Consider the following 25,500-nt stretch of genomic DNA (forward strand, 5'->3'; position numbering starts at 1 on the left):
CTTTATAAAATCCCAGAAATTGATCAAGTAGGAAGCAATATTTTGAGATTCTTAAGTAACTTCAATTATATGATAGGTATCTTTGAGCATGCCAAATATTCACTATCTGCCAGCCAATTTGGAAGTTTTCTCAAACCATGGAATTGCGTTTGAAAATGATATTTATATCCCTACAGATGAGCCACATGGAATAATTCACGCAACTGTAACGAGAATTGCTCTTTCCAAGCTGTAAAATGATTCATTTGAGAATATATGGTGTTGACTCTGTTATTCCTTCTCTGTGAAGAACCCTTTCCAATCCTGTCTATTACCTCTTTTTAAATTTGACTAACACAGAGTGCAATAACCATCGTAAGTCTTATACCAGGGCAGATAGTGCCATTCATGACAATGCCCAAAATGTCACCAGAAGCAAAGAAGAGAGCACATAAACAGACCTTTCTTTGTTTCAAAGAAATTTGCCGTATCACGAATGGCGAAGCAATATGAAATAGAAACTTCAACTGTTGCTTGAACCGTGTTATCATTTTCGACATTTGGAAATACAATCGGTAAACATTGTAAGCAGAACTCCCTTGATATGAAACATATGTCTAGACAAAGCACCCAGTTGTTGTGTCCAAAAATTTTTACAGAGTTTCGACCTGTCCAATGACGATCCACAAGAATGGCTTTGGACATTGTGAAAATGATTGGCCAGAATAGAGAGCGATGGGTCGGTATTATCGAACACATTGGATTCAGGACGGAGAGATTCATTAGACAATTATGCAGTCGCGAGGGACGTCTATGCGAACCAGTAAGCATGTCGTGTAAATTACTGTTTCACTCAACAGTCTCAACATCAAAAGAGTTTTGGGGTGCTTGTAGGGACTGGCTGAACTTTTGAGTAGTTAAGCTTCAAAATTTGGGAAATAGAGAAGAATAGAAATGTTTATCAGCTTGAAAGTAGCTCTTCTAGTTGGTTTGTTTCTTACTCAGTTTACAATTCCTTGCATTTCAAAGGTGACTGCTGTTCCCACTGACATTCTTGTTCCTGGCAATGAAGCAGGCGTGATTGAGAGTTTGGAAAAGTCCGTCTTTGAGTTTCTAAATCTCACAGGTCTTGACCAAAGTTCAGTTTTGAAAATAGGGGACTTAGCGGTGGGTTCTTTGCAAGTACTCGGTCTTCTTTTGCAACATCGAGAAACTGGAGTGAACGAAACCTTTTCTACTCCTGGCGGTCTTCCCTGCAACACCCTTCAAAGGGCAGTTTGCTATTTTCATTTTGGAGCTGACATATGTTCAACTTTGGGCAGCTGTGGTCGATTTACTGGAGGAATTTGTAGCAATGACTATTTCATTGCCTGCGGTTTTTGCGTTTGTGGTTAAAATACTGTTACTCCGTGTATTTCATTTGTGCTTGCTTTATAATGTTGTTTTAAAATTCGTTGGTTCTGTTTTATTGCAACATTTATTTCATATTACAATGATGTCCTATGGAAGAACAAGAGCGCAATTGGGAAAGAAACATAGACCAGAAAGAGAACCTCTCATAGAGGAGCTCACCATCTTTGGGTCTGTAGATAAGCGGCAAATAGACAAGTTTGGAAAATAGTATTGATATAGCTTATTACACCATAATTCTAGATGAATTACTATGCCTAACAAAAGGGTCACATTCCTAGACCATGTTACCCAAGCTTTGCTTTCTTAAGCTATGGAGTCTTGCTGACAACATCTTTCAGGTTCTTGACTTTGAAGACGAATTTGAATCAGATTACCTTGAAGGCTATTTGTTTTATGGAAAATAAAAACAAGTTACAGCTTCTTCGGCGAATATAAATAAATATATACATATATATATTCAAAATTTCCCAAGTATTCTTTTATTAAACTTGTAGGCTTTCATATTCTAATAAGCTATTCTGGTGACTTAAAAGAGTTCTTAATCTTGCCTAGATTTGTACGGTTGCGCAAAGTCTGTTTGTCGAGGACTACTTGTACTCTGGGACGCAAACTCTCGGATACAACATACTAACCTGTAAACACTACTTTTGGAGAAAGTTTTGCTCTTTTCTTAATCAGTAGAGTGAGATACATGTCTTGGATAGTGTAACAGAGATAAAGGAAAACTTGCTGAGCTGTTTTGTCTTCACTGTTTCACTGCTATCAATGATGAGACTGTTACAACCTATCTCCGCAAAATAACAAATAAGAGTTGAAGGCGGATTGTTAACAAAAGTTTCTAGTCGATCAAACTCCGACACTGCTGGACAAAGGCCATGTTTTTGAAGGACTTCCAGAAAGTCATACTCTTAAACTATTCAGTTTTGGTGAAATCGAACCCATCGTCAGCAAACCCAATCTTGAGAGACTGAAAAAAGCCTTTAAGAGTCTACCAGAAACTTGGAATAAAGATTATTCTTGACAGGAGTTAGTTTCTGTACCCGTTCCATATTTTCTTCGTTTGATTCCTACTTCACTATTGTATTAGAAAAAGAAGTTTGACAAGCACTTGAGATTCTCACATACAACTTCAGAGTCTGCATAAGCTCACCTCAAGGTTTTCCATTCTTTTATCAAAAAAGGAGTCTCGTTTAGAAAAAATTCCCTTTTATTGGAGTCTCGCAGAAGTCATAGGTCTTCAAACTGAACCCAAAAGTTCAGCAAAGAGATAGGCTCAACCTACAAAAGTGTGACCAAGATAGACACTCTTTAGAACCTTGAAAGGTGTGAGCTTGCAACGTTGAATTCTAAGAACAGTGATTTCTTAGTAAACGTATAAGATCTTTTGTATCCATAGCCTTACGTAAAAACTTTTGTAGATTTGTTGCTATATCCAGCTATCGAATTCTTTTTTTGTCTGATTCTTTGGACAACTCCTGGAAGTGCTTCAACTGTAAGCAGAGGAATAGTTCATAAGAGGCAATGGCAATATGACAGTGAAACAAAGACTTGAAGACCACAAGTCTCTGAAACATATTCAGAAGAAATAACCAACACCATCAAGCGAGACTAAAGAGTGGTTAAGACAAATGTGCCAAAAGCACTCCCATTTCGACATTATTAACCATGGATAAGTTCATTCTCAGACCTTGTGTCAACAAGGATTTTCTACACAAGTCTGTGAGTTTTTTGCGATTCCCTTCTATTTTAGAACCAATGCAGTGTGTGCAATGTCACATCCTACTCTAGTTTCACTCTATTGAAATAGGAACATTGTATGAGGAAAAAAATTTTAACAAACAGATTTCGACAAAAGAAGCCACGATACACATCAAGGTTTATAACAAGCAAATGAAACATTCCCATCAAACAACAACTACGGCATAAGAAGGGCAAGGCAACAAGATCTCACATTTCCTCTCTCAATTAAAATAAACCAGTAGGCTGAGGCGAGTAGCTAATGATGATATTCTTCAACTGTTGATAGTGTTCCAGAGTCAACTTGTGACATTCGCGACCGAATCCAGACTTTTTATAACCTCCAAATGCTGCATGAGAAGGATATTCATGATAGCAGTTGACCCAAACACGACCAGCTTTGATTGCTCGCGATACTCGATAAGCTTTCATAATATCTCGAGTCCATAGTCCAGCACCTAAACCATAAGAAGTATCGTTGGCAATTTGAATAGCTTCCTCCTCCGTACGGAATGTTGTTACACTCAATACTCGTTCAAATATCTTTTCTTGGAAGATTCTCATCTTATTGTCTTCTTTGAATATCGTTGGCTCAATATAATAACCACCTTCTAGTTCACCTCCAATTGCTTTCTTTCCACTTGCTCCAACAATACATTATGCACCTTCCTTCTTTCCCAGTTCAACATAGTGAAGTATGTTGTCCACCTGTTCAGTAGAAACCTGAGCATGCTTAACTTTGCCAAGTCTCTGAACTACTTTCCCAATAAACTTGTGATAGATAGAATCATAGACAAGGCCCTTGATGGAAAAGTACAAACTTTCTCCTCAAACACAACGCAACCTTCTACAGCCTTTTCAAGGAATTCATCATTTTCATTTGCACCCAATTCTAAGGTGACTGGAATGATATTTTGGGAAGCCTATTGCATGATCAGCTGCTCTGTTGTGGTCTCAATCGTAAATGCTATTTTTGCAATTCGAGGACTGCATGCTAAAGTTTTCCTGTTTCAGGCCCATAACCAGTAACAGCGTTGATAACACCCTGTGCTACAATATTGACCCATACTTCCATCAGCACTATAATAGAAGCTGGAGTTTGTTCTGTTGGTTTAATAATGATGCAGTTGGCTCCGGCAAGTGCTGGAGATAACTTTAAATAGCCATTAATATGGGAAAATTCCAAGGAATGATGACTCCCACAACATGATAGGCAATCGTATTTTTCTTATGCTCGGTAATAAAACCTTTTAGAGTTCTAAAGCTGAAGCAAAATATCTCAAGTGTTTCTCTGCCAAAGGAATATCTACAGCAAGAGCAAATTTCTCCAATTTTGTTCTGCAGTATCTGCCATAAGAATCAATTACTTTGCTTTCTGTTCTCAAAAGTTGTTGCATCAAACTTGTCCTTTGCAGCGTGGGCAACATTCAAGTCCAGTTCATTTTCTTCGGTAGTTGCACTTTTGCAGAATATTTTTCCATTCACAGGGGACACGTTGTCACAGTGTTGACCTCGACAGAAGGAACCCATTTACCACCAATAAAGTTTTCATACTGTGACTTGACAGGGCAACCATGTTCTCCTGGTCTTGGATAACTTTTAGGGGAATCATTCATTCTATTCAATCCACTAAACAGATTTGGTTCTAAATGCAGAATGAAGAAACGTGAAATTATTTTAAATATTCTCTTACCAATGAATATTCCTAGTCCAGAAGATTCTTGAAAGTGGGATTGTCCGTGTTGAATATCTGATATAATTCTCAAGTTGATATGGGACACTGAATATCTGCATAGAGTGTCATAAACAGAGAACTATCTAGTAGTGATGAAGTTGTAGAAACTTGTAAACCTCACGAGAAAGTTTTAAAATGAAGAGGACTCCTAAGATAAATATACTAACTGCTGTATCTCTAGAATTTACTTGACAAACATGAATTTGTCTGCAAGGATTGATACGGAGTCTGCTATACTTTAGAAGACTACTAGGAAGAGAACATTTTCCCAAATTTATTGTCTTGCCACTTAAAACGAGTAAATAAATTTTATCTTCAGTATAGTATATTCTTGTTAAAGTCTTTCCAGTTGCATGCTTTCTAAACGAATGGTTAATAAAGATAGATTTCTGAGCACAGCTTGGCGACGACTGGTAACAATGAGATTCGCTTTACTTCTAGAAGCTGCAAGAGTCAACCTTAGGGAACAAAACTTGGTCCATAAACGACACTTTCTTCTACAGAAAAACAAAACTCGGTTTCTTCAACTTCTTATTACACATGTCATTCTAAATAAAAGAATCTTGTCAGTTTCATTAGACAAACTTTTTGATGGATAGAACAAAGTAAAGCAAGAGTATGTCTATTTTCCTAAATCTTTCCAGTAATTTCTATTTGTCAGCAAAAGGGAATTTCACTCATCGAATGAATTTGTGGTGGTGGCGTTGGTGCTCGAGGAATATCACCCAATTCAGTACTTTAAGTTTTCAAACTCTCTTCTTTCCTTTCCCTCGTAAAAGAACTTCTTGCCATTCCATTGCAATGAATTGTCCTGTGTCCAATCAACGTGTTCGTGTATTAAATAATAAACCTGTTCAAGAGAGCAGAGAGTTTGTATTGTATTGGATGCAAGCAGCTGTTCGTTTAACCTACAACTACGCCTTACAATATGCAGTATTTAGTGCGAATCAGTTGGGAAAACCTTTGTTGATATGTTTTGGTCTGACAGAATCTTTTCCTGAAGCAAACGCTCGTCACTATGCATTCTTATTGGAAGGCTTGCAAGACGTACAACGACAATTGGCGGAAAGAAAGTTGTCAATGGTAGTGTTTCATTCAGAGCCCGAACAAATGGTTGAAAAGTTATTCCATAAAGCGGTACAAGTAGTAGTGGACATGAACTATCTTCGAGTAACCAAGAATTGGCGCCAACGCGTTGCAAGTAATATCGACTGCAGTTTTATTCAAGTGGAAACTGAGTGTGTCGTTCCAGTGGAATTGGTTACTGACAAAGAAGAGTATGCTGCTAGGACAATTCGACCTAAACTATGGAAACATGCCAACAAGTTTCTTATTCCTTGGGCAGACACTATTCATGTTGAGAACCAGTTGGTGGATATTCCTCAGATAGATGAGTTGACTGTTTTGGATTTGCAAGGAGAAGCCAAAGAACTAGTTGAACGATTGAATGTAGATAAGACTGTGCCACCCGTATCCCATTTTGTCGGAGGGGAAACGGAAGCCAAAAGAAGACTTGCAGAGTTTTGTCGATCCAAGTTACGAGATTACGAGAAGAAAAGGAACGATCCTAGTTTGAATTGTGGTAAGGTAGTATTTCTTGTATTTGTTTGTTGGAGAGCAAAGTATCTTTGTCTAGTGAGTCATATGTCTCCTTATTTGCATTTTGGTCATATTTCTCCTGTTGAAATTGTATGTCAAGTACAACAAGCTCAAGCATCAAAAACTTGCAAAGATGCCTTTATAGAAGAAGTATTTATTCGAAGAGAACTTAGTTTCAATTTCTGTTACTACTGTGACAAGTATGATGCCTTTGACTGTTTGCCTACTTGGGCCAAACAGACCATGAGTGAACACTCCAAAGACCCGAGACAGTTTTCTTATACTTTGGAGCAGTTGGAAACAGCAGTTACTCACGACCCCTATTGGAATGCAGCACAACTTGAAATGGTGCAAACAGGAAAGATGCACAATTATATGCGGTACGTAATAGGATTGAGAAGTATATTTGTTATTAAGTGTGAGAGAAAAGTATGTACTGGGGAAAGAAGGTCATTGAGTGGACAACAAATCCTGAAGAGGCATTTCGAATATTGCTTTATTTGAATAATAAATACGAGTTGGATGGAAGAGACCCCAACAGCTTTACAGGAGTTGCTTGGTGTTTTGGAAAAGTATGATTTCTTCTTTGGAAAAAAAGAGATTGTCTTACATTGATATATAGCATGATAGAGCTCATATGGAGCGTCCTATTACTGGCAAGTTGAGATATATGTCTGCAGAAGGATTGAGAAGAAAATTCAATATCGAGTCATATGTAAGACAATATCTAACATCCAACCAACAGAACAAGATACTTTCAGTTTTCTACGGTAATAATAATAATAATAATCCACATAAAAGAAAGAGAACTACGAAATAGGGAAATTTTTCATAAAAGTCTTCAAAGATATTCCGTATCTTCTGAGGAGAACGGAAATAAGTCGGAAAAATTTCTATCTTCATTGCAAACCATGCGTAAACGTTCGTTCTCCATTCGAAGTCGATCCAACTCACGAACGAGCATCTCATTCTCCATTTTCAAGGATTGGTTTTCGGCTTCCAACTGATCTAGACGTGCCTATTCACAGAGCAATCAATACAATCATATTGCAGAAATCATCCATACCTTTCGCCTATTGTATGACTCTCTCGCATATTCACGATTACGAATCTTTTTTCTCAACTTCTTATCCTCAAATGGCATTCGAACTTTTAGACTGAAAGAATTCTCTTCATCATTGACTGACTCTAAATAAGATACAGGAAATGATGTTTGAAGTGAAGAACTATTTTCATCTTTCCGTTTACTCTTCTTCCCTCTTTCTCTCTTTTGTCTTCTTGCTAATAATACTTCTCTTCTCATCTTACGATTCCTGGCAGCCTCGGAAACTACAGGGATCTCCAACTCTGCGTCATTATTCGTCTGTTTTAAACTGCTGCTATGCGAAAAAGTAGATGAACTTGACTGTAATAATCTTGAAATGCCTAATGAAGCTAATAATAATTGAACCATTCGATGCGATAAGAATGCAAACGTTGGTTTCGGCATTTCTCTTACAACCATCTCAGAAGAGATAGAGACTTCCAACTGTGGACAAGATAATGGGTCAAATTTTAAACCAAGAGAAGAATAATGCTTTCCACCATAATGTCTTAAACTACAGCGAAAGTTTCCAAAATGAATGGCCCTTAAAATGTCAAAAGGAATCTCCAACGAAAGACTTGCACCGGTAGATAGAGATGAAATAAACGAGTGTTTGGTGACCAACTCATTGAATCGTTTATGACAACGACAATGTGAACCAGGCAACCCACAAAAACCACAAACAGCACGTTCTAAAATAAGCTTCGTACTTTCCAGAAACTTTCCTGGGGTTCTGTCTTCATAATTGGCAGCAAATATGAAAGCATGATAGAATTGCTGGCAAAGCGTCAGAAATCTGGCATAATTGAGAACCACAATTCCGTTTTGGTACCAAATACACTACGCAATAATAGGGTGTTCAATATTCCACAAAACATACTCCCAAACATACCTCAAGAACTTCTCCACTTTCAATATCATAAACAGATCGTTTACAAAAGGGTTCAAACTCACGTCGCACGTAACGTGACGGACTTACAAGGTACAATTCGCCAAAGACCTAGTGCAATTTGGGTTGGTAAAAGTACAGTTCGTTCAAGCTGTTCAACCTACAAAGTTGAAAAGAAATCCATCCTCAAAATGACTAGGAACTAATAACTTTAGGCAGTTTTCGCCATTTGAACTGGAATGAAGTTGGACACGTAAGTTTCGTCCGTCTCGTTTGGACTTGACATCATCCAGTCGAGGAGGGTGCATTTCGACTGCAACACAAGACTTCTTAAACCCTTCCACAAAGAAACCTTCTTCGGGGACATTATGGAAGAGCCATTTTCGAACTCTCGGAAACGAGAGAAACCTTTGGACTGGCTTGAACTCTTCCAAGACTAGCTCTGTATCACAAGGATCTTGCATGCCCAAATAAAAAAAATCCAATTAATGGCAAAAGTGATTTATCCCTTCCAGAGCAATAAACTCTTTAAACCAAGGTTTCCTACTGCCATAATGCACATTTTTAAGACCACTTCCTCTAAAAGTATAGAATCTAACAAGACTTTGGTGTCAATATCAAAGAAATATATGAAAGTATCAATCAGATAAAATCATCCATCCTTTTATTTCATAGAACCCTGATAATACATGAGGGCGCGTTTTTGGCTTGAAAAGACATTTTATTTACGTCGACAGAAAGAATTGATGGGCTTTTCTTTATGTGTGTGAATTTTATGAATCTATCAAGTGGAAAGGTCTTTTGTTTTGACAACTATAGAGAAAGAATTTCCGAAGAGAAACTTGAGAAAATTTTTAGTGAATACTTTCAAAAGGTTGATAAGAATGAAGTGGTGGAAGTAAGGCTTGGTGGGAAAAGTTTTGACTTGGAAGCGGCACAACTGGCTGCCGAAATTCTACCAACTTTGGTCAATCTGAGAGTAGTCTCTTTTGCAGATGTGATAGCAGGAAGAAAGGAGGAAGAGGGACACGGTGTGCTAAGAGTTTTGAGTTCGTCGCTGGAAAGTGACCAACTTTATGAACTGGACCTGAGCGATAATGCGTTGGGCGCAAAGGGAATAGAGGCTTGCAAAAAAATTCTAAGGCAGCAGAAGAAACTCCAAGTTATCCGTTTTTGTAACAACGGTCTAGCTGCAGACGCTATTCAACTGCTGGTGAGTTACTTGTTGGAAGGTGGAGGTCCTACAAGTCTCAAGACTATTCACTTCTTCAATAATCTGATGGAATCAGAAGGTGCAAAAAACGTAGTGCCTTTGTTAGAATTTTCTCCGGAATTGGAAGATTTGAAGCTTGCCTCACTTCGAGTTGGGGAGGAAGGTATCGAACCTGTTATACGAGCCTTGAAAAATACTACTCTTCTGAGAGTCCTCGACCTTTCAGATAACATATTGGCAAATAGAGGAGCTAATTGTCTTGGTCGAATGTTTCCTTTACTCTCAAATTTAGAAACTCTGATTCTTCGTGATACTTCGTTGGGTGATAAGGGCGCCACAACAATCTTGCAGTGCTTGGAAAGAAGCGAAATTCGTCTCAAGGTTCTTGACATTTCTTGCAACGAACTTACTGCTGAATCTTGCAAAAATTTGGCCAAACTTGTTGAGCAGCAAACTTGCTTAGAACGCTTACTAGTTGAAGAGAATGACATTGGGTCTAAGGGTGTGGCCATGTTAGCCAAAGCTCTTTCTTCCGGTGCTCACTCTCGACTGGTTGAGTTGAATCTTGCAGAAAATTCTATTGGAACTGCCGGTGCAAAGGCCTTGTTTAGTGTCTTAATTAAGCTTGTATCATTAAGGAACGTTAACCTTTCTGGAAATTGGATAAAGCAAGTTGTTGTCGAAGAACTTGAGGATGCATTGTCTCAGATAAATAGAACAGAATTGACTGTATCCTTTAGTGACAATGAATCGGAAGAGGAAGAAACTGAAGAATATGAAGAAGAGGACGAAGATGATATTAGCTTGAATAACTCTGTTGATGCCGACGTGGATGCGACATTAGAAACTCGTAATCATTCGAGGAATGAAGATATTAATGCGCTTAAAGATGAGTTTGCCAAAATCTCGGTTGAGAAACAAGCTGATGAGAAGTGAAAAACATGCGACACCTTGGAAGTGCTTTGGTAAAATACGATACGAATCAGGGAGTCTGTGGAGTTTTCTAAAAACTTGATAGTGATGTGTATATTCTTTACTAGGGACTTTGCAGCAGTTTTAGAATACCTATAAAGTTTTGAATTTTCTCAATCACTTCCTGTTTATCTGTTTGAGAATGAGAAACAAGAAACGAGACTCACATCGGGGACTAAATGTCTTCTCATCTGACACTATTGCTAGTAAAACTATTCATTTTTCTCGTTCAATTGAATTGGCTGTATCAGTTATGCTTGTTGGACTGGTGATACTTTCATCTAAATCGTTGTTACGTAAGATTTTTCTAGAGACTGTTTTCAATAGACTTTCAAATTCATCCAATTGCGTCGGTTTGACATTTAGAATGACAGAGATTTTCTCTATTTCGGAAGTCAGACTAGCCTTGGAGAAACTTCCGTCTTCTACAAAGGCAGAACGAAATTGCTTTCTACGGAGAGCCATCGCAACGGAACAAACTGCCAAAGTAGAGGGTGAAAGTCTAAGCATAGAATACTCTATGTCAGAATAAGATACGTATTAAGAACAAATTTTCCAGCCACTTGAAAGAAATTCTCACCTGTGATATAAATTTGTAGCAAAGTGGAAGCATGTACTGCCCAGCAGTTATCATTAGCTTGAAAATATTCAATGCATGCACAAAGGATGTCATATGCGCTAGGAATGGCGAGTTCCCATTTAAGAACTTGTAATAATAAAATTTCAAATTTAAGTAGTAGACAAAGCTCATCACCGAATCCTAAATAGAATGAGGAACAAGTCATTTTCGTTCAAGACATTATCTTGTACCTAATTTGCTACGACAAAGTAGTTGCTTTGAAGAAGGGGGATTGCATTCCATGAATTTGGCAGCTACAAAAAGACAAGCGCGAGATAGTACTGGTATAAACTGGATTTTCACTTTCACCTTTGATAGAAAGCGATCAAAATAACCAATTGCAAGGAAGGCAGTATTGTATGAAAGTTTCAAATCTTCTACAACGCGAAAGAACCATTTTGCAACCATCTCTCTTGTGAATGGGCCTTGTTTGCTTTTCTGAACCACTTCAAAATAATCCGGCCTAGGTAATGCACCATCCTTTTGAATCCAACGACCGAAAACGCTCAGCAGCTTGGCGTTGTCGTCATTTCTTGTTGCTTTTGAAGAGACTTGCTGGCAAAAACTTATTTCAGCTTGTTCATACACAGCATTGTCGTTTGACCTGAACTTTGCAGGTGAGCGACTGAAGTTAGTAATGTCATTTAGAGCTATTCTTTTCAGCCTTGGATTTGACTCATTACAATTATTTCTCTTTTTTGAATTCACTTTTTTAACACATCCACACTCAATATTAAGACAACGATGACTTGTTGCAAATTCTCCCGTTGACCTATTCCTAAACTTCTCATCCATGAGAAGTAGTAGTTTCCAGAGTTTTGGAGTTAAAAAAATTTCATTCAACCGAAAACTTCTATATATTAAAGTAATAACACATACAACGTCAGACCGTCAACTTCCAAGAAACTACAAAGTCCAACTCTGGATTTGATGGTTCCATCCAATTTTAAATTCAAGATTGGGCGGGCCCCTTGTGGATCGATTATATTCAATGCTTTAATCCTTTCCTTACTTTTCTCTCTCTCTCTCTCTCTCTCTCTATATATATATATATATATATATATATATATCACACTGTGTCATGGCTTCATTTACTACATAGCCCTGCCATTGTAACATGACCGATAGTTGAGGAAAAGTAGTTTGCCTTTTTTCCATACTTCTCGATGCTTGAAATTTCTCTTGACCCTTTACCAGTATAAAGTTTGACTCTAGGAACATATTTTATACTTAAGAACAAGGTAAAAAGTTTTTTTACACTCTATATCACTTGTTCTTGCATTGGACAAATGGTCACTTCTCGTCCTTCAAATTAACCATTAACCGGATAACTTCACCTCTTTCCAACATATCGAATCCTTCGTTTATCTGACTAAGTTGGATTGTTCCGGAGATTAACTTCTCCAGTGGCAGAGCACCTTTCTTATAAAGTTCTACATATCTAGGGAGGTCTCGAATAGCAACACCACTTCCCAAATAGGAACCAATGAGAGTGCGTTCTTCTGCTGTTATTGAAACTTGCTGTATACTCAAGTCAACTTCTGGGTCAGGCAAGCCAATGGTAACAGTCGTTCCACCCGGCTTAGTAATCCCGTAGGCAATTTGTAGGGCGGGTCCATTACCAGCCATTTCTATTGCATAATCTACTGCTCCGGCAAATGGGCCAATCATTTGGCGAATATTCTCCACCGTTTTCGATAGAGAATCATTCTTTTGGACTAGATAGGTATGCGTCGCACCAAATTCCTTCGCTTTCGCCAGTTTTCGTTCTTCCAAATCTATTGCAAGAATCAAACTGGCACCGCAAGCCTTTGCTCCCAACAGGCCGCACAATCCTACACCACCTAAACCTACTATGGCAACACTCGATCCAAAGGCAACTTTTGCAGAGTTTGTTACTGCACCTACACCAGTAATAACACCACAACCGAGTAACGCTGCACACTGGGGTGGCATACTTGGATCGACTTGTATGACTGAATGTTTCGAAAGGACCGCGTGAGTAGCAAAACCTGAAGTTCCACCCATATGATAGACTGGCTGTCTCCCTGTATCTCTGGTACGAAACAAATGCGTCTTTCCACATAGAAGCATGCCTCGCCTATTGGCTTCTGCTCCTGGAATACAAGTGGTAGGTCTACCAATACGACAACCTTCGCATTGTCCGCAACCAGGTACGAAAATACAAGATACCAAGTCTCCTACTCTTACGTTATCAACACCAGGACCTATTTGAAGTACTTGACCCATAGCTTCGTGACCCAAAACCATGGGTGTTGGTCTGGGTCTGCTACCGTTGATAACAGACAGATCTGAGTGGCAAAGTCCAACATACCACATCTTCACAAGTACTTCATCCTGTTCTGGTTCTTCCAAAGTCAACTCTTCTATGGTAAGTGGCTTGGAAACAGAATATGGCAAAGGTTTCCCCATTTGTTCCAAAACTGCAGCGCGAATCTTCATGTTTCCACAAATACTTGTAACAAAGCAAAGAAATTCCAAAACGGGTATAAAACTACTACAATCTATCTGGAACTAGGCGTAGAAATTTCAACTCAGATTGTTCGATTGAGAATTTTTCCGCATCTGATAATTCTCGTAGTTTTCATCATTTCTTCCTCTGAAATAATTTCATACCCACTATCGATTATAGAGCTTGTTGAAATGACAAAGCTGAATTTGTTTTATATGCTGTATCAAGGTTGAGAATCATGATAATGTGAGTAGAAGAGGAATGATAGTTGTATCTGCTTTCTTTCGCATTCATTGAATGACATATCACCTTTGGAAACCTTTCTCTTTTTGCAGGTTTTGTATATCAATAAACAAAAAGTTTCTATTCTTATATATAAACCGAGTCGTCACTCGAACGAAATATTACATGAGCTCGGTTCCAAATAATCCCATTATCTTATGAGAATGTGTTGGAGGCCGAAAGATGTGGAGACTTGTTAGAGTAGGCTTGCAAGTTGTTGAACAACTGAAAATTCCCAAAAGCAGCTATTTTCGTCGTGGACTCTCTGAGAAGTTTTTTTCTTTGACTCGAGACACAAATAATTCTCGTAAATTGGTTCCACTTATAACAGAGGTTTCGGATCCTAGACTGTTTCCTAGTATCAGAAGGAGTTCTGCCTCGTTTTGGGAAGATATAAAACAACGTATTGAAAAATATTCGACAAGAGTAGAGTTTTACAGGGATTTGTTTGCCTCTCCGAGGGCGAAGTTAGCGTTGAAAAAATTTGGTTATTTTATTGCCGGCTTCAATGGAATGTTCATCTACATGTCCCTCGAATATGGAAATTGGGACTTTGCTTATGACTTGAATGCAACCTATGCTGACATTGATCACGTAGTAGATCTTATTTGGGATCCCACGTTGGTGGTATGTACCCCAGTTAAGTTTTCTATATGCATCTCAGAATACTTTATCTAGGAATATTATATGGCCTTGAGGAAGACTCTGAATGAAATGGAGAATGGTTTGGATTGGCTACTGTTTGCCACTTATTTCGAGAAAACAGGAGACACGAACATTGCTTATGAAGCCAAGGCCATGGCGTATTTAGTTGAAGGAGGAAAGTTGGAAGAGTTCGGTAACCTTGTTGTGAAAAGTCCCGTTCCACAAAGACCGCAATAACTTCCATTTCTTTTGAATGTATATGTTAGTCTATCAAAAGATTTCGACATTGGCAGTTATGTCACCTCGTTCTCTTTGGTATAGAGTGTCTTTTTTCCCAACTTGAACCATTTCCTCTTTTTGGAATAAGTGTTTATATCAAATATTTCAAGCTATCTCTACATACAAGGAAAAGGTTGCTAGTATGTATCATCGTATATATAGTAGGAGGGAAAAATCATTTTCGCATTAATAAAGTTGTCAACACTTGTGCCGAATGTACCAAATGTTCGTCTTCTCCAGCAGGTGCAACAAGCTGAATTCCAATAGGAAGGCCTCTCGGTCCTCTACCGATAGGAATATTGATAGCTGGACAGTGTAAGAGTGTCCAGCCTCTTTGAAATAGAGAGTCTCCTGTAGTGCCAGGTTTGCCTCCAAAAGAAGCCCTTTGAGAACCAAGTACTGGGGATAGTGTACCTGAACTTTCCAAGGAATCCACTGCCTCTTGTGAAACGGGAGGAGCTTCGCCTGACGTAGAAGGACAAAGAATCAATTCATTCCTGTACAACAATCCATCTCCCTCTTCTGCTGGACGCTTCATTACTTGTCTTAGCAAAGATGCTGTTCTTAAGACACATCGATAGGCATCTTCTCCATAGTTGTGAGCAAGTTGTGGAATAGAACGAACAAATTGACCAACTGTAGCGCCTGCAGGCCATCTATTGTCTTTTTCGAGCTGCTCCAACTCGCGAAACACTTGAGTCACCTCCCAAAGCATAACATGACTGTGATTTTCGAAAACAGTGACAAAAGGTTCTGGTAAAACAAGATCCCGTACTTTAGCTTGCACTCTCAATTGATCTACTGTCCTCAGAATAGCTTTGGTATAATACTCAGGAAGACTGTCCCAAAAAGGAGTTTTACAAAAGGCGAGGAGCAAATTGTCTCTTGTTAGAGTGGTAACCTGACTAGAGAATGAAGTATCTTCAAGTACCGTATCAATTCCTTCTTCATTCCAAGCTCCAATGCTCTTCATAATAATAGGTATATCTTCTAAACTCCTCACGAAAACACCCAAGGCATCGATAGAAGGTGCGACTGGACGAATACCGTCAAGTGGGAGTTTTTCATAGCTGGTTTTGTAGCCAAATATTCCACAAAATGCTGCGGGTCGAATAACTGAACCTGCAGTTTGAGCTCCAAAGGCAAAAGGAACCATTCCGTCTGCAACTGCAGCTGCAGAGCCACTAGATGAACCTCCTGGTGAAAAAGATATATTATTGGGATTTCTCGTAACAGGAGCATCCATAGAAACTCCAAATTCTGTGGATACTGTTTTGCCTAAAATTATAGCTCCAGCTTTTTTCAATCGTTTAACAAGATCTGCATCCTTTGTCTTTTTATGAGCAATTGTTCGCTGCTTGTTTGAAATATATTCTGGTGAACACCCATAGTTAGTTGGCATATCTTCTGTTTCAACAATATCCTTCAATGCTACTGGAATTCCATGTATCCAGCTTCTTCCGCGATATCCAGAGGCAGACTGCTCTGAGCAACTCTGCAACTCAGTGTCAAGTACTTGTGCTTCTTGGAGCAGGGTTTCCTTGTCGTTCAAGAAAGCCCAAGCGTGAATTTGTTCTTCTCTCTCTTGTATCCTCCTCCAACAGGCCTCCACTAGTTCCTTGCAAGTTATTTTGCCACTTTGAAGTTCTTGTGAAAGTTCAACTACACTTTGCCAGTTGCATTCCATAAGTTGCCCAAACCAATCTTAAATCTTATTTCTACCGAGTTTTTGAGTTTCTACAGATCAAGTCTACAGGACATGAAAACGTCAAAAGTTTACTAGTCTCAATAACTATATATAAAAGAATTCTGGTTTGGAATATAACAAAATCTTCTAAAATGTGCATAAGACTTTTCCACTTTTCACATTTTTGATTGCTTTTCCCAGAAATGGGAACTTCAGTTATTGTTGGTCTGCAACATAGAAGACTGTTATGAATGACCAACTCATACCCAAGGTTTCCTTAGCAAGACTAATTCGATACACTACAAGAAACTGTTACAAGGAATTACAGAAACTTGTGGAAAACTGCCTGGACGAAGAAGGTACTGTAGCTAAGGTGTTGTTATATGAGTTTTTGTTGTCAGAGCGGTAAGTTTTGCGCCAAAAAGTAAAATTTTTTCTTACTCACTTTCATTAGTTATCGGTTTACACGTTTGTTAGTCTTGTTAAAGTGGTATTGTCGATATGGAGGAGCTGATGAGTTTTGTGAAGAGAAGATTGCCGAATCCTCGAGTTTATTGGCTTTGTATGAATCGTCGGCAGATGGACTTTGGACAGTGCACAATAAACTTAGCGACGCTTGTCTTCCGCTGATACCCATTCAAAGCGCCACGGAAATTCTCACTACTGGGGGCTACTCTAGACTACCAAGTATCGTTTATAGGAATTTTGTAAGCAAGGAATTCCTCCTATCTTTAGATGAAGGCAAAACTTCTCCCAGCGTTATGCAGAACAATGATTGGATGGGTCTTGTTTCCAGAGCTCTTCTCCAGTCTTGTCTTTCAAAGGAGAATGACTTGCGTATCTTTAATTGGAAGGACAAACAAAGGGAACAGGCTGTTGAAGTTGGTAATAGGCGTGGCGGTTGGTCTTTGGTGTTAATGGCGACAAGGATTGGTGATCACTTTAGTTGGAAACTGCTTCAAGTCCGAGTGTATATTAGAGGTGCTTCACTTGGAGGAACTACAGATCGACAAAGTAATCAAGTTTCACAGTCTGTACTGTCGAAGGAACAAGAATCATATTTGCGTGGAATCTGTCAACACATATTGGAACAGAATTGTGGTTCAGAAGAAGAGTCTAGATTGTATATCTCTCAAGCAATTGCAGAATCGGGAAAGTTTTTGGAAGAAAAGATCTGTGTTCCTTTGGCATTGGATATCTTAAGACTTCAGGCATTTAGACTTTCTAAGAATCCTTTGTTCCTTTTCAAAATTCAAAAGGATATAGATGCAGTTTTATTAAGGTTTTGGGAAGATCCACTATCGAGTTGTACCGAAATTAGGATTTCTTCATTGAAAGAAGATGATGATATGAAGGATGAGAATATATCACAACAAATTGTGGAATATCAGAATGGTTGTTCTATTTTCGTTGTAAGGAGATGGCCTTTTTGTATATACATGAGTCTGATGGATTCGAAGCAAAGGTCTGATTCCTCCAAAGACTCACTTCTTCGTCAGGTTGTTATGAACAAGAAATCCACCAAAATATTGTCAAAGACAATATCAGAGCAAATACTAGACATTTCTGTTCAAAAAATTTCCATTGAATCTATTTTATTTCAGTTGTTAGCTTTCAAGTGTCAATTTCTGTTGGAAAGACTGAAGGATGACCTTACAAGTCGACAAGGTCAGGAATTGGATGCGAAACAAATTTCTCTTGAGTATGAGAGCGTTTATCTTGGTGATAGAGAAGAGGCTGTCAAAGTAGCCTATCTAATAGTTGAGATTTCAAAAAGTCTTGTCATTCGAATACAAATGAGTCTGATTTCGGGAAAGCTTTGCTGCTATACGTACGAAGGATATGCTTGGATTAAGGATAAACGTCGTTCTACTGGATATACAGAATTCTCTTCCATGGACTACTCTGGTATTGTGCAGTTTATCATTGATCATCAAAAGTGTATTGTGAGAACTTCCACGTATTGTCAAACGAAAGCAGTCTCTTTGGTGATAAAGGAAGATTATTTCACTCCACGGTCTCTCAATGAAAAGCTGATGAACGCAGTGTGGGATAAATATGGATTATCTTGTTATGCAGACTTAGATACATGTATAGCACTCTCCCCGATTGGTTGGTTTGGAACAAATGAAAGTAAGCGCTCTCTTAGAAGCGAAGGTTATGAGTTTTACTGCGACACTTTGACTCCATATAATCTTTTCTTTGTCTATCAAAAGGATTTTCATAGTAGTTGGTTGCTAACTCACAGTTTAAATGCTTGTTTGGGTGCTCGATGGTTGGCAATCATAGAGACAAGAAAAAGACAACGTGAACTAGAGACGGTCTTGGAAGTTGCTCCATTAGAATGGAGTTTTCAACAACAGCTGTTTGATAGCAATGTAAAGGATAATTGCCATAATGGCTTTTCATATCCTGTAGAAGAAAACAGCATGCGAAACATTCATGTAATGAGGCCATTAAGTATCCCTGCGGAAAAGGGAGTATTTTATAACAGTAGCTCGGGTATTCGTAGGATTTGGTTCGACTTGGCTTTTTCGTTATTAGATGAAGGTTATGGCTTAAGTTGGAAGCGTTTATTACGACGCTTTTCCGAGGTGCCATGGCCGGAGAATCAAGGTGTTCGTTTATGGCACTTTGGGGGACAAAACTTGAAAGCCAGTCTAATACTGACATACGCACACGGTCATGTATGTTTGAGACGCGTTACTGGAGATATTTTTATCGCTCAACAGATGTCTAAACTTATTAGAAGAATATCTGCTTACCCAAGTCAGTTTATGGATTTAGTGTGGAAGAATTGGCGAGAATTAGTGGTCGTGAGCAGGCCATTGTGTAAGAATATAACTTTGTCCAGTGCAAGTACAGGGCTAATGAAGCAAATCCCTTCAGTATATATCAGGGTTGACTTGAGACGTCAACATACTTCCCGTTCGATGATGATTGGTACTGAACAAGTGAAAGGAGAAGGAAGGACTATTGCTGATTTCAAGGCTAATAACAAAGTGAATTCGACTGAAGCCAAATTGCAACGTCAACGAATGTTATCACAGAGCATACAGCATGAGTTGCCTTTGCCAACCATCCAAATTTTTCCGCTCACACAGTTCTCCAAAGATGCATGTGAACTTTTGGAAGAAGTCTTGTCCTGGAGCCCGAATCATATGGACCATTATTTAGACATACTCTTAGACCATATTTGTTTTATAGTTGCATGTCTCATGTTGCTTGGCAATCGATGTTTCATTTCTTGGTCTTCTTTGTTTCGATTCGAAATATCTCTACCCATCATAAAAGAGGTAAGTGAGCAGCTAAACAAAAGGAATTCATTCCAGTCTGATAGGAACATAATGAAAGAAAGAACGTGTAATGTTTTGTGGCTTCGAAGTAGGCTGTGAAGAGTCGCCCAAGTCTATTCTTTTGAAGAATCTTGGTCACTATATGAAATCTCCAAACGTCGGAGGGCCAGCAACAACAAACAAAGACAAGGTAGAATTTTTTTTAACAGCTGGAAAAAAGTTTTGACTTTTATTTATAGCCAAGTGGCGGTAGTAGTGGGAGGGTGCCGGTTAACGTTAATCGAGCTTCTCTACTATGGAGTGGACTTCAGTATATCATTTCTACCAGCAAAGATGAACTTTCCGTAACAGTTCCTAAAGATGATCAAATACTATTGAGAAAAGAAGATTTGCCTATCATTTTTGAAAGACTTGTTCGTTTTCTAGAACAGAATAAAGCAACCTCCACTGCAATGAGAGGTCGATAAAATTGTCTAGTCAAAAAGGTTCATGTGGATTCCTGCTTTTATAGAGAACTTGGGCTTTCCACTCTACTTTTGTGAGAAGTTCTTGGGAAAAGACCACTATTTCTTTGTTGGTGGTGGTGGTGGTGCTGCTCAGACTGGTGTACCTAACTATATAGTAAGTTGTCTAGTTTTCCTCATACAAGAAGCATTTGACCAGGGCTTCTCGAAAAGAAAGTAGTAGATTGGAGAGATGACCGTTGTATGATTGTCGATGAAAAGCAATTAGTTGATGTTCCAACTAGTGCTTGTGTCTTCAAGGTAAAATTTCAAGTTTCATAGTTGACTTCAGTTGATCTTTTATTAGAATTATCTTTGTGTCGTCGTGGGTCCAGACATTTGCTTCTTTTCAGTCACAAAAGAGTATGTTGAAGAATAGTACATGAAATGAATGTAGGATTGATTTACATAAAACTCTGTAGGAATACTTTGTGTTGGCAAAACAAGTTTCAACCTGACAGCAATTTGCAAGTTCGGCAGGTAGTTGAGGTTTTGTTGTCGGCGAAGAATTTTTTACTTTAAAATAGACAATTGTTTCTTGTAGTGTCGTATCCAATCTATTGGCGGTGGGCAATGATGAAGGCCGTATTAGAATATATTCTTTAGATTCAACCTGGACGGATTGTCGACCTCCTCAGACGGTGTTGGTGCATCAGAAGAGTGTAGCTGATATCCATTTCTCACAAGACGGTTCTCTTCTTGTCAGCGTTTCTTTGGACCGCAGCTGTTGTGTTTGGAATAGTCGAACTGGTGCCAAGATTATCACTTTGGATAGTCCACCGGTACGTCGTTATGGTATCAAAGCTCACTTTCGTTGTTGTCAGTTTTCATGTGTTTCTGTTGTTGAACCCGGTTTATTATATACTGTCGATGTCTCATTGGATAGCGGTTCTTTTATAAGTGGTTGGAGAATGGATACTTGGCAACCCTTATTTTGTAGAAAGGTCTCACGTGATCCTGTTACTTTTATGTCGACATGTTCTGTATCAGGACTTGAATACATTGCAGTGGGTACCAATGAAGGAGATGTTATGATTTGGATTCACAATCCCTATCAAGTTCAAGGTCTTTTGAGAGACGCAAGTGAACCCAAAAGAACAAGCTCATTAGTTATCATTGAAAAAGACAATATCTCCACTCAAGGATGGTTATCTCTTATCAATACGACACAAGTTTCAAATCTATCACTTTATCGCTTTTATAGAAAACATCCGTTGCAATTTTTGCCAGTGACTGGTTTGAGTTGGTCAACCTCTCATCAGAAAAACTCCAAGTCATCTATAGCAACGTTGCTGGTGACTTGTGCCGATGGTTATTTGAGGATATTTGAAATATTTCCGCAACGAAATGACTCAATGACAAATGTATACTGGCTATTGTTACCATTTTGTGTATTCCTGTTGGCTCTCTTTTATTCATTATTGTGGTCGCTATGACAATATTCTTCTGGAATAATAAACAATAGTTCAAACCGTATTTATATATTCATATCTAACATAGGAAACTTTCATCCTTCTATATGATTTTCCCTTAAGAATGCATGTAACAAAACTACAACCGTAATATAAAGTGTAAAATTGAATAGTATAGTAGCCATATGACCCAATAAAAGTCCTAATAAGACAGTCACTCCTAATACAACTAGTTTGCCATTCATATCCAAATGAACCGCATTCGTAATAACAATAGGCTCCTGTTTCCATAGAAAGAAATAGACAGCTATCAAGATACAGACCATCAAAGAGAATACTTGAATAGGGTGAACAAAGAGAAACACAAATAGAAAACAACAACAGCTGATAAGGTAATTGTAAAAGAAATTTTCCAAATTAGTCTTCACTCTAGCAACACCGTTCTCTCCTTGAGTGGGGAAACGAAACTTTCGAATATCAAAAAATTCAGACCAAGGACGAGCACAACCCCATATTTGCAATAGCCTGTCTTGTAGTGTCAGATCTGAAAAGAGTTGAAGTGGAGCAGTATACACCGCAAAGTCTTGGTTTGGGATGGAGTTGAGTGCTTCCTTCAACCACGGCCTTGAACTAGAACTAGCACTTCCTTTCTCTACGTCCTCTGTGGAAACATTTCTAGTATCCAGTCCAGGTACATAAGTTTGATAATCTCCTGTTTGTTTATCTTTGTCGTTTTTAGAGTATTGATAAGGATGAATACCTGTGGGTAAGTCTTCATCAATGGGCTGATAATTCATTTTCAAAAAAAAATAAGAAGCTCATGGTGGCCCTAAATAACTCTAATAGTATCTTTCTTAAGCACATTTCATGTTGGAAGTTGTAATAGGAACAGGACATTTGAAATCTTCAATAGCTCTTGAAAATATGGGACTTCAAACCTGTTATAACACTTTTAGACGAAAGCATTCTGATTTTCAAGATGTTAAGTGTCCATTATTAATATATATATATATCGACGGCCGATTGTGGGAGGACGACTCCGATTGGTGGTGGTTGGGAAGAACAAGGCTATTGTGGTTTAAAAAAGAAAAAAGAACTTTATGGACATTGTATGGAACACGTGATATAATGGAATAAAGCCCAGTCGTAACTTTTGATAGTCCTAGTTGTAATATGAAAAGCTCTCACTAGTCACTTTGTTGTCTTCTCCGACTAAGAGTCAGTGTCTTGTCTTTGTGGCAATCCGCTGCTAAATAGTCGGTACATAAATTAGTAAGACTACTACTGGAACTCAACAAATATGAGTCGCAGATAATATATATCTTACTTACACTCGTCGACTGGATTAGTGCCCATAAATAAATAGATCGGTATCCCCCTCTCTTCCTTTTCACAAAATACATCCCTTTTTGGGTATTTGGAAAATACGGATATATTCATCATGTCTTTGCTATTTGTTCCATCTTTGGGTTTCAAGGTGGGTGAGGGTTTTTTGAAACTTTCAAGGTTTTATTATTCGCGCGCTAGCATTTCCTTCAACTCTCTTGTTTTCAAAAACAACGTAGTTTTAGTCTAGGACCTTGCAAGTATAGTCTTTACCAAGTCAAACCTATTATTTGGAAGGTGAATAGAAGCGTTGCCTGTGTAGATGTGCCTCTTAAAAAGGCTTCTGAAAGACAAACTGGAGTGGCAGATACTTTGTATCACAATGCAGAGGCTTTGGAAACTAAAATTGTTATTGACAACGAAAAGGACTTTTATCACAGTATTATTTCTGTCAGGTGTAAAGATAGGCCAGGTCTATTGAAAGACTTGACTTATTGCCTAGAGACGGCTGGAATAACAGTAGAACGAGCCTTGGTAAAAACAGAAAGTCAATTAGCGTTAGACACTTTCTTTGTAACGGATAGCGGTTCTAAAATAGCAGAAGAAGATTTTGAAAAGGTAATACTTGGGAAAATGTCCATCACTGAAGTTCTAATTGTGTCAAATAGATTGAACACATAATCACACAGACGCTTGAAAGCAAAAAGGGTGCGAATACTACGATAAATTGGGTTCCTTTGGCAGGAAAGAAAGTTTATGTGCAGAATAGAAACAAGTATGTTGATCATGAACGTGGTATAGCAGTTGTAACAGATAATTCATCAAGTCCATTATATACAACAGTGACTTTGACAGCTCCTAATATTCCCGGTATTGTATCTCAATTTCTTGCCAATTTGGCTTATTTGGAGTTGAATGTTTCTTTCGCATCTTTGGCTTGTGTTTCTTCTCAAGGAAATACTCGTCAAGACGTCTTTCATGTGACTAGTATGGAAGGCAAACAACTTGATGAAGCAACTTGCAATGAAATAGTGAACATGGCATATTTTATGCTTTCTACACCTCAAGTGGAAGAAGATTCTTATTAGAACTTGTATATACTTTAGTAGTTGTTTTTTGGGGGAAATAGCGTTTCATTTTCCTTTTAAATTGTGTTTTCATTTCTTTGTTGTTTTGGCATTACTGTGGTTGCCAACTTGTGTCCATTACTTTTAATATCTTTTAGCAAATGGCAGATCCTGAAAGTGAAAGTTCTAGTTTTAATCACTCTGCTAACCAACCCACCAGTTCTTCTCCTACTGTTGATGACCTTCTTGGTGGACAGTCTCCGTCAACCGACGACCAACTTACAAAGAGAGTAAGTGCAAAAGGCAGTTCTGACATTTTTGGAGAATACAGTACTACAAGTTCTGCTCCTAAAATGACTCCCATACCGCTGGCTCCATCTTTTATTTCAGGCAGAGGTAGGGTTGTGGTCTCCAATGAGATTTGGGGTTCCCGTAATAGACTTGTTTTTCATAAGAGCTTAAAAGTGTTTTGTAGCTGCTGAACTCATTTATTGGAGAAATATGTTCGTTTCGACAGTTGTATTTGTAGTTGGCAACATATTCTTTCTTGCCATCACCGTCGGGAAAAAATCAGTAATATCGGTGCTTTCATATGCGTTTATGATTCAATTGGCTCTTTCATTTGTGTATGTCAACTTTTCAAAGTTATTTGTTGGTTTTCTAGGTCCAGATTTTGTTGGGACTCCTACACTTGGAAAACCATATGTAACCAAAGAGTCATTGTCCAAATACTTGGAAACAAGTAGCCAATTGATCAACAGCTCAATAGATCAAGTCAAGATTGCTTTGTTTTGCGTAGATAATATGTTTACTTTGAAATTATTGGCGTTTTTCTATTTCCTTTCGTTGTTAGGCAGATTGATTAGTACTTCAACTCTGGGATATCTTGTTTTCTTGTATACATTTACTGTTCCAGTTATTTACGAACACTTCAATAAGGAGATTGATGAGTTTGTTGTGTTGGTCAAAACTCGTATTTATGAGGTTGGTCATTGAGAAACCGAGTCTGTAACCCAATATCATAATCATTTGTGGATAGGTTGTGAAGCCTCTACGTCAAAAAGTTCAACAACATTTGAAACAGTTGACAGATCGATGTCCTCCTCGTATTCGACCACATTTGCAGCGTGCCTTGGGTATGAATGTAAAAGTGGAGTAGACAAAGAGCTGGTCATCAGAGACATTCTTAGAATCAGTAAGATGGAAAAGACGAGTCTGGTTTTCGTGATTTGTGTTTGTTTTTGTGTGTAACTTGTGTTCAATGAGTTGAATAAAAACTTCAAAAACTTC

General features: G+C 38.4%; 17 protein-coding genes across 20 annotated transcripts; 9 read left to right on the top strand and 8 right to left on the bottom strand.

Moving 5' to 3' along the window:
- Positions 1-805: 805 nt before the first annotated feature.
- Gasu_54630 (uncharacterized protein) lies at positions 806-2,056 on the top strand. The gene has a single exon (XM_005703351.1). It carries the CDS (start codon positions 934-936, stop codon positions 1,372-1,374), a length of 441 nt encoding a protein of 146 aa, XP_005703408.1. The 5' UTR covers positions 806-933; the 3' UTR covers positions 1,375-2,056.
- A 527-nt stretch (positions 2,057-2,583) lies between these two features.
- Positions 2,584-3,105, bottom strand: Gasu_54640 (uncharacterized protein). The gene is made up of 3 exons (XM_005703352.1): positions 2,949-3,105; positions 2,795-2,882; positions 2,584-2,738 (listed from the first exon to the last, which is right to left on the bottom strand). Exons 1-3 carry the CDS (start codon positions 2,989-2,991, stop codon positions 2,666-2,668), a joined length of 204 nt encoding a protein of 67 aa, XP_005703409.1. The 5' UTR covers positions 2,992-3,105; the 3' UTR covers positions 2,584-2,665.
- On the bottom strand, positions 2,737-3,815 carry Gasu_54650 (aldehyde dehydrogenase (NAD+)). 2 transcript variants are annotated; one of them, XM_005703353.1, is made up of 1 exon: positions 2,737-3,815. In XM_005703353.1, the coding sequence occupies exon 1, from the start codon at positions 3,691-3,693 to the stop codon at positions 3,358-3,360; it is 336 nt and encodes a 111-aa protein (XP_005703410.1). In that variant the 5' UTR covers positions 3,694-3,815; the 3' UTR covers positions 2,737-3,357. The 2 variants fall into 2 exon arrangements, with proteins under 2 accessions (XP_005703410.1, XP_005703411.1); XM_005703354.1 differs by having other exon boundaries at positions 3,211-3,815.
- A 265-nt stretch (positions 3,816-4,080) lies between these two features.
- On the bottom strand, positions 4,081-4,675 carry Gasu_54660 (aldehyde dehydrogenase (NAD) family protein). Its single transcript, XM_005703355.1, has 2 exons — positions 4,497-4,675; positions 4,081-4,356 (listed from the first exon to the last, which is right to left on the bottom strand). The coding sequence occupies exons 1-2, from the start codon at positions 4,657-4,659 to the stop codon at positions 4,124-4,126; spliced, it is 396 nt and encodes a 131-aa protein (XP_005703412.1). The 5' UTR covers positions 4,660-4,675; the 3' UTR covers positions 4,081-4,123.
- Positions 4,676-5,535: 860 nt separating this feature from the next.
- Gasu_54670 (deoxyribodipyrimidine photo-lyase) lies at positions 5,536-7,314 on the top strand. Of its 2 annotated transcripts, XM_005703357.1 has the most exons (4): positions 5,536-6,446; positions 6,501-6,843; positions 6,894-7,035; positions 7,086-7,314. In XM_005703357.1, exons 1-4 carry the CDS (start codon positions 5,666-5,668, stop codon positions 7,281-7,283), a joined length of 1,464 nt encoding a protein of 487 aa, XP_005703414.1. In that variant the 5' UTR covers positions 5,536-5,665; the 3' UTR covers positions 7,284-7,314. The 2 variants fall into 2 exon arrangements, with proteins under 2 accessions (XP_005703414.1, XP_005703413.1); XM_005703356.1 differs by having other exon boundaries at positions 5,536-6,843.
- A 16-nt stretch (positions 7,315-7,330) lies between these two features.
- Gasu_54680 (uncharacterized protein) lies at positions 7,331-8,935 on the bottom strand. Its single transcript, XM_005703358.1, has 5 exons — positions 8,601-8,935; positions 8,440-8,547; positions 7,530-8,387; positions 7,414-7,481; positions 7,331-7,360 (listed from the first exon to the last, which is right to left on the bottom strand). Exons 1-5 carry the CDS (start codon positions 8,898-8,900, stop codon positions 7,357-7,359), a joined length of 1,338 nt encoding a protein of 445 aa, XP_005703415.1. The 5' UTR covers positions 8,901-8,935; the 3' UTR covers positions 7,331-7,356.
- A 230-nt stretch (positions 8,936-9,165) lies between these two features.
- On the top strand, positions 9,166-10,656 carry Gasu_54690 (RAN GTPase-activating protein 1). Its single transcript, XM_005703359.1, has one exon. The coding sequence runs from the start codon at positions 9,197-9,199 to the stop codon at positions 10,583-10,585; it is 1,389 nt and encodes a 462-aa protein (XP_005703416.1). The 5' UTR covers positions 9,166-9,196; the 3' UTR covers positions 10,586-10,656.
- Positions 10,657-10,666: 10 nt separating this feature from the next.
- Positions 10,667-12,165, bottom strand: Gasu_54700 (mitotic-specific cyclin). Its single transcript, XM_005703360.1, has 3 exons — positions 11,432-12,165; positions 11,202-11,381; positions 10,667-11,139 (listed from the first exon to the last, which is right to left on the bottom strand). The coding sequence occupies exons 1-3, from the start codon at positions 12,033-12,035 to the stop codon at positions 10,838-10,840; spliced, it is 1,086 nt and encodes a 361-aa protein (XP_005703417.1). The 5' UTR covers positions 12,036-12,165; the 3' UTR covers positions 10,667-10,837.
- Positions 12,166-12,315: 150 nt separating this feature from the next.
- On the bottom strand, positions 12,316-13,275 carry Gasu_54710 (alcohol dehydrogenase (zinc-containing)). Its single transcript, XM_005703361.1, has one exon. It carries the CDS (start codon positions 13,266-13,268, stop codon positions 12,534-12,536), a length of 735 nt encoding a protein of 244 aa, XP_005703418.1. The 5' UTR covers positions 13,269-13,275; the 3' UTR covers positions 12,316-12,533.
- Positions 13,276-14,145: 870 nt separating this feature from the next.
- On the top strand, positions 14,146-14,976 carry Gasu_54720 (uncharacterized protein). The gene is made up of 2 exons (XM_005703362.1): positions 14,146-14,622; positions 14,674-14,976. Exons 1-2 carry the CDS (start codon positions 14,179-14,181, stop codon positions 14,875-14,877), a joined length of 648 nt encoding a protein of 215 aa, XP_005703419.1. The 5' UTR covers positions 14,146-14,178; the 3' UTR covers positions 14,878-14,976.
- Positions 14,977-14,994: 18 nt separating this feature from the next.
- Gasu_54730 (bifunctional aspartyl-tRNA(Asn) / glutamyl-tRNA (Gln) amidotransferase subunit A) lies at positions 14,995-16,635 on the bottom strand. The gene has a single exon (XM_005703363.1). It carries the CDS (start codon positions 16,604-16,606, stop codon positions 15,095-15,097), a length of 1,512 nt encoding a protein of 503 aa, XP_005703420.1. The 5' UTR covers positions 16,607-16,635; the 3' UTR covers positions 14,995-15,094.
- A 190-nt stretch (positions 16,636-16,825) lies between these two features.
- Gasu_54740 (mediator of RNA polymerase II transcription subunit 14) lies at positions 16,826-20,396 on the top strand. Of its 2 annotated transcripts, XM_005703364.1 has the most exons (4): positions 16,826-17,011; positions 17,061-19,902; positions 19,961-20,092; positions 20,142-20,396. In XM_005703364.1, exons 1-4 carry the CDS (start codon positions 16,854-16,856, stop codon positions 20,367-20,369), a joined length of 3,360 nt encoding a protein of 1,119 aa, XP_005703421.1. In that variant the 5' UTR covers positions 16,826-16,853; the 3' UTR covers positions 20,370-20,396. The 2 variants fall into 2 exon arrangements, with proteins under 2 accessions (XP_005703421.1, XP_005703422.1); XM_005703365.1 differs by having other exon boundaries at positions 19,961-20,186.
- A 39-nt stretch (positions 20,397-20,435) lies between these two features.
- On the top strand, positions 20,436-21,879 carry Gasu_54750 (uncharacterized protein). The gene is made up of 5 exons (XM_005703366.1): positions 20,436-20,523; positions 20,580-20,666; positions 20,713-20,768; positions 20,828-20,885; positions 20,933-21,879. Exons 2-5 carry the CDS (start codon positions 20,610-20,612, stop codon positions 21,839-21,841), a joined length of 1,080 nt encoding a protein of 359 aa, XP_005703423.1. The 5' UTR covers positions 20,436-20,523; positions 20,580-20,609; the 3' UTR covers positions 21,842-21,879.
- Position 21,880: 1 nt separating this feature from the next.
- Gasu_54760 (uncharacterized protein) lies at positions 21,881-22,655 on the bottom strand. The gene has a single exon (XM_005703367.1). The coding sequence runs from the start codon at positions 22,612-22,614 to the stop codon at positions 21,913-21,915; it is 702 nt and encodes a 233-aa protein (XP_005703424.1). The 5' UTR covers positions 22,615-22,655; the 3' UTR covers positions 21,881-21,912.
- A 20-nt stretch (positions 22,656-22,675) lies between these two features.
- Gasu_54770 (uncharacterized protein) lies at positions 22,676-23,195 on the top strand. Its single transcript, XM_005703368.1, has one exon. The coding sequence runs from the start codon at positions 22,685-22,687 to the stop codon at positions 22,952-22,954; it is 270 nt and encodes an 89-aa protein (XP_005703425.1). The 5' UTR covers positions 22,676-22,684; the 3' UTR covers positions 22,955-23,195.
- Positions 23,196-23,225: 30 nt separating this feature from the next.
- Positions 23,226-24,286, top strand: Gasu_54780 (protein-P-II uridylyltransferase-like protein). The gene is made up of 3 exons (XM_005703369.1): positions 23,226-23,294; positions 23,345-23,761; positions 23,812-24,286. Exons 1-3 carry the CDS (start codon positions 23,259-23,261, stop codon positions 24,229-24,231), a joined length of 873 nt encoding a protein of 290 aa, XP_005703426.1. The 5' UTR covers positions 23,226-23,258; the 3' UTR covers positions 24,232-24,286.
- Positions 24,287-24,295: 9 nt separating this feature from the next.
- On the top strand, positions 24,296-25,496 carry Gasu_54790 (uncharacterized protein). The gene is made up of 3 exons (XM_005703370.1): positions 24,296-24,611; positions 24,676-25,194; positions 25,250-25,496. Exons 1-3 carry the CDS (start codon positions 24,372-24,374, stop codon positions 25,367-25,369), a joined length of 879 nt encoding a protein of 292 aa, XP_005703427.1. The 5' UTR covers positions 24,296-24,371; the 3' UTR covers positions 25,370-25,496.
- The last annotated feature ends 4 nt before the right edge of the window (positions 25,497-25,500 follow it).

This window comes from Galdieria sulphuraria (genome assembly GCF_000341285.1).
Source record: "Galdieria sulphuraria unplaced genomic scaffold scaf_56, whole genome shotgun sequence".
NCBI lineage: Eukaryota > Rhodophyta > Bangiophyceae > Galdieriales > Galdieriaceae > Galdieria > Galdieria sulphuraria.

Excerpts from the sequence above, each read along its gene's own strand:
- Gasu_54630 (XM_005703351.1), top strand. The coding sequence starts at position 934 with ATGTTTATCAGCTTGAAAGTAGCTCTTCTAGTTGGTTTGTTTCTTACT.
- Gasu_54640 (XM_005703352.1), bottom strand. The coding sequence starts at position 2,991 with ATGGTGTTGGTTATTTCTTCTGAATATGTTTCAGAGACTTGTG. Across the intron at positions 2,883-2,948 it reads ATATGTTTCAGAGACTTGTG|TTGAAGCACTTCCAGGAGTT; the intron begins GTCTTCAAGTCT and ends CTCTGCTTACAG. Across the intron at positions 2,739-2,794 it reads AAATCTACAAAAGTTTTTAC|AATTCAACGTTGCAAGCTCA; the intron begins GTAAGGCTATGG and ends CACTGTTCTTAG.
- Gasu_54650 (XM_005703353.1), bottom strand. The coding sequence starts at position 3,693 with ATGAGAATCTTCCAAGAAAAGATATTTGAACGAGTATTGAGTGTAACA.
- Gasu_54660 (XM_005703355.1), bottom strand. The coding sequence starts at position 4,659 with ATGGGTTCCTTCTGTCGAGGTCAACACTGTGACAACGTGTCCCCTGTG. Across the intron at positions 4,357-4,496 it reads TTTTGAGAACAGAAAGCAAA|AAAAATACGATTGCCTATCA; the intron begins GTAATTGATTCT and ends ACCGAGCATAAG.
- Gasu_54670 (XM_005703356.1), top strand. The coding sequence starts at position 5,666 with ATGAATTGTCCTGTGTCCAATCAACGTGTTCGTGTATTAAATAATAAA. Across the intron at positions 6,844-6,893 it reads AAGATGCACAATTATATGCG|TATGTACTGGGGAAAGAAGG; the intron begins GTACGTAATAGG and ends GTGAGAGAAAAG. Across the intron at positions 7,036-7,085 it reads TTGCTTGGTGTTTTGGAAAA|CATGATAGAGCTCATATGGA; the intron begins GTATGATTTCTT and ends ATTGATATATAG.
- Gasu_54680 (XM_005703358.1), bottom strand. The coding sequence starts at position 8,900 with ATGCAAGATCCTTGTGATACAGAGCTAGTCTTGGAAGAGTTCAAGCCA. Across the intron at positions 8,548-8,600 it reads ATGGATTTCTTTTCAACTTT|GTCTTTGGCGAATTGTACCT; the intron begins GTAGGTTGAACA and ends AAATTGCACTAG. Across the intron at positions 8,388-8,439 it reads AAAGTGGAGAAGTTCTTGAG|TGTATTTGGTACCAAAACGG; the intron begins GTATGTTTGGGA and ends ATTATTGCGTAG.
- Gasu_54690 (XM_005703359.1), top strand. The coding sequence starts at position 9,197 with ATGTGTGTGAATTTTATGAATCTATCAAGTGGAAAGGTCTTTTGTTTT.
- Gasu_54700 (XM_005703360.1), bottom strand. The coding sequence starts at position 12,035 with ATGGATGAGAAGTTTAGGAATAGGTCAACGGGAGAATTTGCAACAAGT. Across the intron at positions 11,382-11,431 it reads ACTTTGTCGTAGCAAATTAG|GATTCGGTGATGAGCTTTGT; the intron begins GTACAAGATAAT and ends CATTCTATTTAG. Across the intron at positions 11,140-11,201 it reads GCTACAAATTTATATCACAG|AGTATTCTATGCTTAGACTT; the intron begins GTGAGAATTTCT and ends ATTCTGACATAG.
- Gasu_54710 (XM_005703361.1), bottom strand. The coding sequence starts at position 13,268 with ATGGGTGGAACTTCAGGTTTTGCTACTCACGCGGTCCTTTCGAAACAT.
- Gasu_54720 (XM_005703362.1), top strand. The coding sequence starts at position 14,179 with ATGTGGAGACTTGTTAGAGTAGGCTTGCAAGTTGTTGAACAACTGAAA. Across the intron at positions 14,623-14,673 it reads TTTGGGATCCCACGTTGGTG|GAATATTATATGGCCTTGAG; the intron begins GTATGTACCCCA and ends TACTTTATCTAG.
- Gasu_54730 (XM_005703363.1), bottom strand. The coding sequence starts at position 16,606 with ATGGAATGCAACTGGCAAAGTGTAGTTGAACTTTCACAAGAACTTCAA.
- Gasu_54740 (XM_005703364.1), top strand. The coding sequence starts at position 16,854 with ATGAATGACCAACTCATACCCAAGGTTTCCTTAGCAAGACTAATTCGA. Across the intron at positions 17,012-17,060 it reads GAGTTTTTGTTGTCAGAGCG|TTATCGGTTTACACGTTTGT; the intron begins GTAAGTTTTGCG and ends CACTTTCATTAG. Across the intron at positions 19,903-19,960 it reads CTCTACCCATCATAAAAGAG|AAAGAACGTGTAATGTTTTG; the intron begins GTAAGTGAGCAG and ends ACATAATGAAAG.
- Gasu_54750 (XM_005703366.1), top strand. The coding sequence starts at position 20,610 with ATGATTGTCGATGAAAAGCAATTAGTTGATGTTCCAACTAGTGCTTGT. Across the intron at positions 20,667-20,712 it reads CTAGTGCTTGTGTCTTCAAG|AATTATCTTTGTGTCGTCGT; the intron begins GTAAAATTTCAA and ends ATCTTTTATTAG. Across the intron at positions 20,886-20,932 it reads GCAATTTGCAAGTTCGGCAG|ACAATTGTTTCTTGTAGTGT; the intron begins GTAGTTGAGGTT and ends ACTTTAAAATAG.
- Gasu_54760 (XM_005703367.1), bottom strand. The coding sequence starts at position 22,614 with ATGAATTATCAGCCCATTGATGAAGACTTACCCACAGGTATTCATCCT.
- Gasu_54770 (XM_005703368.1), top strand. The coding sequence starts at position 22,685 with ATGTTGGAAGTTGTAATAGGAACAGGACATTTGAAATCTTCAATAGCT.
- Gasu_54780 (XM_005703369.1), top strand. The coding sequence starts at position 23,259 with ATGTCTTTGCTATTTGTTCCATCTTTGGGTTTCAAG. Across the intron at positions 23,295-23,344 it reads TTCCATCTTTGGGTTTCAAG|CATTTCCTTCAACTCTCTTG; the intron begins GTGGGTGAGGGT and ends TTCGCGCGCTAG. Across the intron at positions 23,762-23,811 it reads CAGAAGAAGATTTTGAAAAG|ATTGAACACATAATCACACA; the intron begins GTAATACTTGGG and ends TGTGTCAAATAG.
- Gasu_54790 (XM_005703370.1), top strand. The coding sequence starts at position 24,372 with ATGGCAGATCCTGAAAGTGAAAGTTCTAGTTTTAATCACTCTGCTAAC. Across the intron at positions 24,612-24,675 it reads TTATTTCAGGCAGAGGTAGG|TGTTTTGTAGCTGCTGAACT; the intron begins GTTGTGGTCTCC and ends AGAGCTTAAAAG. Across the intron at positions 25,195-25,249 it reads TCAAAACTCGTATTTATGAG|GTTGTGAAGCCTCTACGTCA; the intron begins GTTGGTCATTGA and ends ATTTGTGGATAG.